This window comes from Uloborus diversus, chromosome 1, assembly GCF_026930045.1.
Source record: "Uloborus diversus isolate 005 chromosome 1, Udiv.v.3.1, whole genome shotgun sequence".
Classification (NCBI taxonomy): domain Eukaryota; kingdom Metazoa; phylum Arthropoda; class Arachnida; order Araneae; family Uloboridae; genus Uloborus; species Uloborus diversus.
In genome coordinates, this window is record NC_072731.1 from 3165586 (window position 1) to 3177234 (window position 11649).

At 33.9% G+C, this 11649-nt stretch overlaps 1 protein-coding gene across 1 annotated transcript in view; it reads right to left on the reverse strand.

Annotated features, from left to right (window-relative positions):
• Nucleotides 1-6432, reverse strand: part of LOC129234276 (neuromedin-U receptor 2-like) — a 213614-nt gene extending 207182 nt beyond the window's left edge. The window contains exon 1 of the mRNA XM_054868272.1: nucleotides 6189-6432. Coding sequence (XP_054724247.1) covers nucleotides 6189-6432 — 244 coding nt within the window. The remainder of the gene's footprint in view (nucleotides 1-6188) is intronic.
• Nucleotides 6433-11649: the final 5217 nt, after the last annotated feature.

The following is an 11649-nucleotide window of genomic DNA, read 5'->3' on the forward strand; positions in this document are numbered from 1 at the left end:
TACACACAACTGCCCACACATTCATGCCTGCACACAGACACAAACACATATGCTTACACACACATACACATACCCCGCCCCCACGCACACAAACACTCATACACACATTCATGACTGCACACAGACACACACACATGCCCCCCCCCCCCCACACACATACAAACACACACTCGTGATTGCGAAAAACATAATTTGAATTCAAGATGAAAAAATTCAAATAAATTTTTTTATTATTATTTTGTTATTTTTTTAATGCGGTGATAGTTAAAAAATCTTTTGGCATTAATTTTTGCTTCTTCACTTTACAAATCTACGTATTATTTTAAAAATGACTCGTATTCGCAAAGTAACAAAAAACAAAATTCGAAACCGCATTAATTTTTCATTATATTCGAAGTAAAACAGTTCGAAATATTGCAAAAGTAGTTCATTTATCCCTAAGCACTGTGTAATATTTAATAAACGCTTTAAAGAAGAAAATCGGATCGAAAATAAGGTGAGAAATGGTTGACCAGCAAAGTTAACAATATGCGATTAGAGATTTATAATTAGAATACCTATGAAAAACCCACGTTTGAGAGCTGTGAAAGTTTCAGCAGAATAGAAGGAAAAATTTTCCTTCCAATTTCACCTGCAACTGTTCACCGTGTTTTCAGAAAATGTTTACTTAGCGTGAAAGACAGAAAGTTTAGGATTTCCTTCGCAAAATCAATGATAAATTAACCCAAAACGTATAGAAATACACTGCAAATCTTAAAATACTTTTAAGTCGAACAAATGTCTTAGTAGCACACCTTTTTTTCGGGAAAGAAGGTGGGAGGTAATTTCTTAGAAAATTATAGAACACTTGTCTTCTTACAGCGCGATAACGATGGCCAATTGCAACCATTCTCAGTGTTGGTCTGAAGCCTCATCCCCAAAAGACGCATTTAGAATCTTCCGATACCACGTGTTGGGGGCGTGGCCAAGTCTCAACTAGTGAAAAACGGACAATAAAATGAGTTACCCCTTTTAGCCATGATCAGCCAAAGATAGCAGCGCCTCCTATAGTTTATTAGAATTGAGAATTTGCTTATAAGTTTGGTCTTAATTCGCAACTCCAACGAACTATAGGGGGCACTGCAGTCACTGTCTAATGGCGGAATTGAAAACTAAAACAAACGCATGTGGAAACGAAGAAAATGCTAAAAGTGTTGTGATTTTTGTTGTTATGTATGATTTTTTCGCTTTATTCATTTGAAAAGATTTTTCAAAGTCTTTTGGTTATTCTGACCCATATAGAAAGAGATTAGAAATCAAAAAGTATTACGAAAGTAAACAATTGATGCAGAACACTCAGTAAGTTGTTCTGAAGCAGCCATTTTCACGATGTTGAATTCGGAATTCATAAATTTTTGGTTCGCTTCGAACGGCATTTTCATTTTGTACCGTTTTTTCTATACATTAGTACATATTAAGTTCAGTTTCGTGACATTTCCAGCATTTGTTGACATTTTTGTCACATAGTGCACATACGTGGCAGACTGTCAAGAGTAACGTTTAACACTAGATAATTTATTTCTATGACTATATGATTGGATATCCAAAGAAATCATGCATTTAATTCATTCGTCATGGAAATGATTTACCTGATATGCGAAATCTTGTCAAGATACATTATTCTTTCACATAATTTTAAAACCATAAGCCTATAAACAGATTTTTGGCGAACTTTTATTTTTTATTGTTCAAATTCTTAACGTCCTTTCTGGATTTTTCAATCTGTTCTGCGATAAATATTTTCAAGAAAATTTATTTGCATACTGTCTATTTCAGTAGGATACTGTAGTAACAAAGGTTATTTAAATCATTTATGTGGAATTAGGTTAAGGAAAAGTGTCCAGTCAATGTTGTTCAGTTCGTTTTTTTTTCCATCGAATTGAAAAACTGATTCAAATTCACTCAGAACAAAATAAATAAAATGTGTACTCACAGTTTATATATGGTGGTAGTTTTCTTTTCAGTTGATTGACCATTATTTCTTTTTGCTTATCGAATTCTGTAATCTTACTATCATTTTATTCCACTCATGATAAAAATTAAAAATGGTTTAACTAAAAATACGAAAACTCGCCAAGGCTACTTTGCTTGCACAATACTAAAACTACTATAACCCTAAACAAATTTGGCGAAACCTTTCAGCTGAGAATAAAAGGAATAAAGTAAATTCTTTCTCGGTTAAACATTTTTCATTTTGTTCTACGATAATAAATTCAAGAAAATATTTTCCATACTGTCCATTCCAACTAAATGCTGCTGTAAAATATGATTAGTTAAATTAATTTAAGATTAAAAAAAACTCATATTCTTACAAATTCATACAAAACAATAAAAAATTTTACCTGGTATTACGTTATCCAATTTTGTTAATCCAGACTTTTCTTGTTTACGCTTCCACCATTTAATACTTTTTTGAAAGAAATAAGAAAAACTAACATTATTTTGAGAAGCTCGAGAATACTACTAAGGGACGAATTAATTTCTGTAGCTGAAAGCAAACTAAGACACATCGATGGCGTTAATAAATACTCAGAACAAACTGCCTGTGTTTACGTCAACAGACACACGTGATGCGCAACGTGGCAATGTTTTAGGTGCAGACGCAGTTTTATAAATCACCGCAAGGTAGCGTATTCGAGCGCTGGAGTTCCGAATAAGCTTTATTTTAGTAGCAGACGATAGTTCTAAAACAATGTTTATTTATTTTTAAGTCATCGTCTGCTTTGAAAACAAAAGAAAAAGTTTAATGCAAAAATTAAAAAGCTGGACTGAATTGAAAGGCAAATTGAATTGTGACAATATATTTCAGTAGTTTTCAGGAAAATATTGTGTTATGTTTTCTTTTATTGATAATAAATGTTTTGCTTAATAAGAACAACAGTATTGTTGCCGTGACGTTTTTGAATGAAACAAAGAATTTATTGGGTTGTTTCCCATCTTTCAAAACTATTTTTTTCTGAAAGAACATGATAGAAAAAACAAGGTGAGATTTTTTTTTTTTTTTTTTTTTTTTTGCTTAATTTTGACTTATTGTGTCTCTTAAAAAATAATCTTAAAAGATGTTCAGCTGTTGTCTTCATTATCACTTCTGACGTCACAAGTGAACATGTCGCTAAGGTTACCAGAATGAAGTTTCAGGACATTGCAAATTTTATGTGTATGCGTGTGTGTGTTTTAATAATATATTAGACTAATAATCATGTAATATCCACTTTTACCAACAAATTATTGATTTACCTGTTTCTTCCTTAAATCGGGACGTAAAAATGTTCTTTCCAACAAATGATATAAATCGAGTTGTTAATAGATTTTAAAAAGCAACGTTAAAAGAACAAATAGCATTTAAAACTACAGACACTTGTTTCGGAGTGACAAGGAACCGCCTTTTTCAATACAAAAAGATATAAACTCCTGATATAGAAGGAAGTCATACTAGTAAAAGATATCTTACTGAAGGATGCCCTTCATCCAGAACCTCACATCATTTGAATTCAGATTAAAGGTCTATGTAAGACCAATACAATTGTATGTAACTTTGATTTATTTGCTTTCGATGTTGATTTTTCCTTGCGAAGGCAAACTTAGCATTTCTGCGAAAGAAAATTATTTTACTTAACTATAATATATGAAGTAGTTCAATGGGGTTGTTTCCTTCAGTCAGAAGTACTACTTTTAGTCACTGAAATTAAGCGAAAAACAATAACATGGAGCGAGAAAAAAACTTTCATTTTCCCAACGTTTATTTTAAATTAATTTTTTAAGTGTCCGATTTCGAAAATAAGGCTTATGACGCCACAAATAATGTACTTTGGCACATCTGTCTACCGCGTTTTTACGTTATGATAATCAGGAAGCGAATTATATATTGCGTTCTACGCTTGCTATCAACCATATCGTTGCCAGTACATGTGAGAAAATAAGTGAATTAAATATTGCGCTCTGCAAATGGTATCAGTGAATGGCATTTCATCGTTCGTGATGTCATCGGCAGAAGCGTAAACAATGAAAGCGCACCGAGTAAAATATTTTTTTTAAATATTAAACTTATTTAAAATATTTAACAAATGGTCAGATCCTATGTTATTAAGTATATTCTTTCAGAAAAAAAATTCTTTTAAAATTTCGGAAACAACCCCATTAGAGAATGATCAGACACACTCCAACAAATGAACAGTTCACTTTTTTTTTAACAAAGTTTCAAAACATTTTTTTTCAAATACAAAAAAAAAAAAATTTTTAAACTGAATTGGCAAATTGGCAATAATAACTTCCTTAGACATAGTGAAAGAAAATGGGGGCAAAGAAAGAAAAAGAATTAACGAAAGAAAACATTAAGTGCAAGAGAGAAAAGGAAAGCAGAATGCAATGAATACAAGTGACGGATGATGAGTAAAGAGTAGAAATTAAATGTATGTGCATAAAATTAAGCACAGAATGTGAAGGAGTTTCATTGGAAGTTTAGTTCCAAAAAAATAATTAAAAAAAAATTAATTTGAATTTTGACGCCTTGAATTCAAATTAAGTTTTTCGCAATCACGAGTTTGTGTATGTAGGCGTGTGTGTTTGTGTGTGGGGGTATGTGTTTGTGTGTAGGGGTTATGTGTATGTGTGTGTAGGCATGTGTGTTTGTGTCTGTGTGCTGGCATAAGTGTGCGGGTAGTTGTGTGTATGAATGTGTGTGGGGGGGGTATGTGTATGTGTGTGTAGGCATATGTGTTTGTGTCTGTGTGCAGGCATGTATGTGTGTGAGTGTGTATGTGTGGGTGTCTGTATGTATACGTGTTTGTATGTGTATGTATGTGTTTGTGTGCGCGTGTGTGTAGTTGTGCATGTATGCGCGTGTGTGTAGGACATGGATGCAACCTGGAGACGGCTTTCGCTATAGGAGCAGCATCGTGAGGACCCGGTCGACAGTGATGCTGCAGAGGGTAGCGGTGAGAAAAATCAAAGGAACGTCAAAAACAGTCAAATGAGAACAATAAGCAATCGTGATTGCTCAATAATAATAATAATTTGAATTTTGACCTCTTGAATTCAAATTATGTTTTTTGCAATCACGAGAGTATGTGTGTGTGTATGTCGGGGTGTGTGTTTACGTGTGTGGGGAGTATGTGTATGTGTGTGTAGGCATGTGTGTTTGTGTCTGTGTGCAGGCATGAATGTGTGGGTAGTTGTGTGTAGGTGTGTATGTGCAGGTGTCTGTATGTATGTGTGTGTTTGTGTGTGTGTAGATGTATGTATGTATGTGTGTGTATGCGTTTGTGTGTGTGTAAGTGCGTGTATGTATGCGTGTAAGGGTAGGATATGGACGCAACCTGGAGACGGTTTTCGCTAGAGGAGCAGCATCGTGAGGCGGCCGGTCGACGGTGGTGCTGCAGAAGGTGCTGGCGGGAAAATAAAATCATAGGACATCAAAACAGTCAAATGAAAGCAATAAGCAATCGTGATTGCTCAAAAAAAAAAACGGACGATCTCATTGACTAGAAAATGTTCATTAACTGGTTAGAAAAGTTCATTTCTGGGTGTCTGCAGCCATTTTTATCTAAATCTTTAAGAACCAGAAGCCAGAAGTAGAACTATCAAAGTTCTTCCAGTTTCCTTTTAATGCTTTCATCTACCTATGTTTTTATTGTGATCTACAAAAAGCTGGTTTTCAATGTGATCCTGATTTTTTGAAAACGAAATTGTTCCTAAACATTCATTTAATAAAAAACTTCCCACCAACCTGTGACTAGGTTCTAGAAGGGCCTAAGTCGATTCTTTAATGTTTAGAGTTTGAAATGGCAAAATGTCACATCACATAGGTAGTTTCATTTCCAAAAAAACCCAATGTCAAAAAATAAGTAGCAATCTTTTTTTTTTTTTTTTTTTTTTTTTTAATTTTTGTTACAACCGAAGTTAGAGTTCGAATTCAGTTCGAAGAGAGCATTTTTTTTTTTTTTTCGAAACGGACGAATTTGGCAGAGACCCTTTTAGAATCAAGTCACTGACAGATTTTCATGATTTTTGACATCGTAAATAAAGTTATGTTGAAAGTATTTTCCAGTTAAATGAACGTATAAAGAAGAAGAAAAAAATCAAATGTAATGAAAATATCCGACAATGGAGCAACTTGTGTAAAAAAGAAATTTTTGGAAAGTCGAACTTACCGCACACCAGGGTGAGCATATCTGCCACTGCCAGATTGAAGAGGTAATAGTTCGTAGCCGTGTGCATGTAGGGATTTCTGGTAATGACGACGCACGTGAAGCCATTGCCCACAAGTCCAGTCACGAAGATTAGAACGTATACCACTGTGAGTGGCAGCAACCACACGTAGCCCAAGTGTTTGGGACCCAAAGTGCGTCCAATGTAATCGTCTATGTCCACCACAGAGTAATTACTGAATTGCATCGTGAAATTCATCGATAAATTCATCGCTATCAGAGAAATGAAAGTGTTGGCGGCAATCTGTCAAGTTTAACAACACATATTCTGAACCAGATTTCTGCGATCTTTACTTCTGGAGATAGTTCTGTATTGATATTGCTACCCGTTTTGCAGGTTAAAATGTTAATATCACTTGAGCAGGTTCAGAAAAATCTATCGAGCTCCGTAGTACTTATTCTGAACCAGATTTTTGCCAGCTCTGCTTTGGCAGAATCTTACAGTCTTTGAATCCACCGATTGATATTATTGCACATGAAGTTAGTTAAAATGTTAACAACACTTGAGCATACTCGTAAAAATTTATCAAGTTCATGAGTACGTAATCTGAACTAGGCTTCTTCTTGCTCTGTTTCGTAAAGTCAGCTTCGTAAAGTTATTGCGCGTGAAATCACTTAGAAAGTTCACAACACTTGAGTACGTTGGCAAAAAATCTTTCGGGATTCTTAGTGCATTATTCTTCACTGTACTGTCTCTGCTTCGGAACGTTGTCTTCGTGTACCGTTATAACGTGTGAAGCTGCTTAAAATGTGTTATCAACACTTCAAAACGCTCGTAAACATCTATCCAGTTTAGGATCAGATTCTGAACCAAGCTTCTGTTGTCTCTGCTTTCAGAAGTCAACTGAAATGTTAATAACACTTGAACTCATTCGTAAAATCTATCAAGCAATGTAGTACGTATTCTGAACGTATTTCTGTCGTATTTTCTTCGGAATGAACTATAGTTATTAAAAGGTAGGTTGACGAAATCTTTAGTGGCACTTCCTAGTGACGATGATCAAACAACCATAGACTCATAAACTGGTCAAGTTTTAGTTAGTCATCACGTGGTTTATCGACTTCTTCGAAAGAACGTTTGAAAAGAGAATTGACTGTAGATATTTTTTCTCGAAAATGTTCAAAGAAGTTAAAACGTGCTCCATCGCACTGTAAAAAGTTCGAGATGAACAAGCAAAACAAATTCATCAATAAGCATGGATGCACGTTTAGCGGTTTTATGGTTACGTTCATTGGTTCTCGGTAACGGCAAGCTTGTATGTAGTACATCATTAAAATCTCTGTTGGTGCTATGTCATCGGCTACGGTAATCAAAAATTAGATTGATTAGACTAGATTAGTAGATCAACTATCTTATATTGAAACTACACAGAACATTCTGAATTATTTTCATGCTCGAAACATATTTTCATTTCCCCAAGTCATTCATCTAAAATTTCCAAATTATCACTCTAAAGAGACAACATTTCTTTGTCAGTTTTAAAAATCTCTAACTGAATGAGTTTCATAAACCGAAGTAACTTCTCTGTAAGTTATGTTTTTACTTCTACTGTCAATTTTGTAAACTCTTACGAAACTGTGCGTCAAGATATATTTAACGTAAGTAATTTCCTTAAAGCTCTTGTTTTGGGATTAACAATGTAAATTGTTGAAATTATTCCGTTATTTCAAAACACATTAGGTTTCAGTGAAGAAAATTTTGGAAAACAGTACGTTTGGGATATTCAGTTCCACAAAAAAAGTTCTTAACCGTTTTCATGAAATATTTCATTTTAAATTATTTACTATATCAATATTTGGTTCCAGTACGAAACACAGAACATAGTGGGAGTGAAGCAAAAGCCACACTGAAGTAGGAAGATCTGGGAATCTCCGTCGGAATTCGGTTGGCTGCGGAGTAGATTCGAGATGCTCGCCAAATCGGAAAGAGAAACACGCCAATGAACATTTCGATCTCTTTGGTATTTTTAACCGACTTCAAAAAGGAGGCGGTTATCAGTTCATACCGTATGTATGTTTTTTTTTTTTTTTTTTGTCCACTCACAGCGTCTCACCTAGTGAACCGATTTTGATGATTCTTTTTTTAATGGATAGGGGATGGCTCAACTTAGGTCCCATTACTTTGTTTGACCATATTTGTTCTATAGAAAAAAGTTATGGGCAAAAAACAGTAAATTTCATGTAATTTCCCTAGTAAATGATTAAATATAAAACCCATTGTTATAAAGTTTTGGTGAAATACAACAGTAACATTAATAGTAATTGTAATGATAATTTTGAATAAAGGCTTCTCTGAAGCAAGCATCAAGTTTCTTCAGTGTTATTGCTTTATAATCGGGGTAAACCTAACCTCGAAGCGAGATAAATCTGTGATTAAGATCTGCTTAGCCTTCACAATGCTACCAAAGGTTAAGTTTGCCTCAACTATAGTTTAGTGTTTTTATCGTTATCAACTATGCCAGTAACAGATGATCTGGACTAAGTAAGGAGATACAGGGTTGCATCACAAGCAACTTGTATGCTGTGAAATGTACATTAGTTAGGGAAAACATAATATTTAAATGGTTATAATTAAATTAACACACTAATGAATTCCACAGAGGAACAAGGGTAATTTTTTAGCGGCAATCGCTTACAGTTTTAAGGCATGTTTATAATTTTTTTTAGTATGGAGCATTTTTATGAAAAAAATAAGGTGAAGTTTCGTGATGGTAACTCTTACTATTTCTGAAATATTTACACTAAAAAGAAAGAAATAAAAAATTTTTAAAAAAAAATATAAATAGAACCGACTTCAAAGTTGCTCTACAAAGTGAAAAATAATTTTATTCTTTAAACACCATCGATAATATTTTTAAACATAATTTTTGAAGTTGGCGCAAAAAAGATAGAGAAAATCATTCACAACCATAACTCAGCTACAACTATAAATTTAAACAGGCCCAGTTTCTTCTCTACCTTATACATTATGCACTGAAAACAGCATATTTGAGTAACGATATAAATGTTTCGTTCTTAACTTTGGATGTTTTCTGAAAAAAATATGAACGAAGCATATGGTTCCACTGGATTTTACTTTTTGTTTTTGTGCCAACTTCAAAAATTATGTTTAAAAATAGTATCGATGGTGTTTAAAGAATAAAATAATTTTTCACTTTCTAGAGCAACTTTGAAGTCGGTTCTATTTTTATTTTTTTTTCAAAATTTTTTATTATTTCTATAAAACGAAGTTTTGTGCGGACAATGCAGTTGAGCTTGGAGGAAAACTTCGATTTAGTTGAAAAAAATGAAGCGGAATTGTCGATTCTTTTTATTTTTTTAAGATGCTTTGCGACCATTACTAAGCTACTTTGACTAAGAAATATCAAGTTATAAGGTTTTTTAAACGGTAAGACGCATCAATCGCTTCTTGCTAAACAACACCACAGCAAATGGAATGAACTACAAGAAACTGCGTTTCTCAACCAACCAAGTACGGCAAAGCTCAGTCTGCTCTAATAATTAGTCTATGATTTTAATATGCGTGAGTATTTTTTCATCCCTATATTAGAGAATTAATAGGAAAGTTATGTTTAAACGCCTCCCTATGGGGGGTGTTTCCCCCATAACGGGACGAAAACTTCCCTATGTTTTAATCTGATGTATAAGCTATATTATTGTCAAGTTTCATTAAAATCCATTCAGTAGTTTTTGCGTGAAAGAGTAACAAACATCCTCACAAACTTTCGCATATAAGATAGTAGTAGGATAATCCTACCTATGCAGGTATAATGGAAAGTTGCAACCTATTAAATGTTCATATTTTGGCTATTGGATATTGTTAATTGACCCTCAAAACTAAAAAATTCACCATCGCCGAATCTTAAAACACCGTGATTGATTTTTAATGAATTTTTAAAAATCCACGCGCAAAAGTGCGCTCTTCTGAAACGTCACAGGGCGCTAATGGGCAACCTTCCGCCGAAAATCTCTTGTTTTCGCTAGGGACATTTTGAGCACGCTGATATTTTTATTTTTTAGAAATTCAATAATCCTTTTGAACACACTATGGAGGCCGGATTCGTTAAAGCACAATCTAAATAATATTCTTCAAGTAACATCAATGATGATATTCGAATATTTCCGAGAGGATGAGAGGTTTAATGTTCCAGAAACGCGAGGAGTTAAATGCGAGGAGATAAGCCTTTTACGTTTCGTCTTCGAAGTCGAATGCACGTCCTTCAGCTTCTCCCCTATCGGAAGAGCGCATGACGTCACTTCCTATGACATTTGACGTCACAAGTGCTTGAACTTTAAAAATTAATTTAAAAAAAAAACTACTTATCGTATCGCAAATTCTTTTTCACCTATGACGTTCATACATGTTACTCTATCATATAAAAATAAAATTGAAAAATCGAAAACTTCCCTATTAATTGTTGTGTATTGGAGCTCCTCTTCGGCAAAACGTGGAACCGTCCCCTTCTTACACTGAGGTCTGTTATAGTCATGGTTCTACTTCCTGTGTAGCTACTTTGCAAATGAAAAAGCACCTACATTAATATTCATAGTACAAAGAATGGACTATTGATCAGACTAATATTTTAGCCCACAGAATATCTTTCAAACCTCAATTGTATATTTTACTAACTTTGTCGGTAAAATTTTAATTATTTTCTTCAATATGCTCACCCCCGAAATGCATATTGTTGCCATTAGGCAACATACCCAAATTAGTCTTCTGAAATAATGTAAGAACAAATTCAAAATCTGTGTAGTTGTCAATAAATAAGAAAATAGTCAGTGAACAAGCTGTTAATAGTACAGCCATATTAGACATTAAAATCGCAAAGTGCGTTGTAGTTCTGATTTTTAAATATGTTGTTAGGGTCATTTAGGGTAGTGTTAATCTAAGTTTGCAGTTTTCAAAAACCTGTGCTTGCTGCGTAATTCGCGAAAAACTGCGAAATTTTCGGACTTTTTTTAGTTTGGTTTTAGTTAATTGGTTTTCATTTAAGCCAAAAACGAACTCTGTAGATTCAGTAGTTCTTTAACAATTGCAAAACAGACAACTAATCGGAAAATTCGATTTATGATGAAATGAGACAAAACACTTTTCAAGACAATATGGACGACCCTAATGCTAGAAAAAAGGGACAAAAAATGATATAATAAGACTCTAATGTGTGTTCATATAAGTTATGTGTTCTGGCAAAACAGAGCGGTTATAAAAAATTTAAATAGGCCAATAGTTGGCTGCCCTATGCAGGTAACGCAAACGTTCCTTCCCCTACTTATCTGTACCTTTCACATTGATGAATTTTCAGCCGCATTTCGTTTTTCGACTGGAAAGTTATCTACCGAGTTTGATTTTGATTAGACAATATTTTTGAACAAAAGACTTTCAGTGTAAAACACTTCCCAT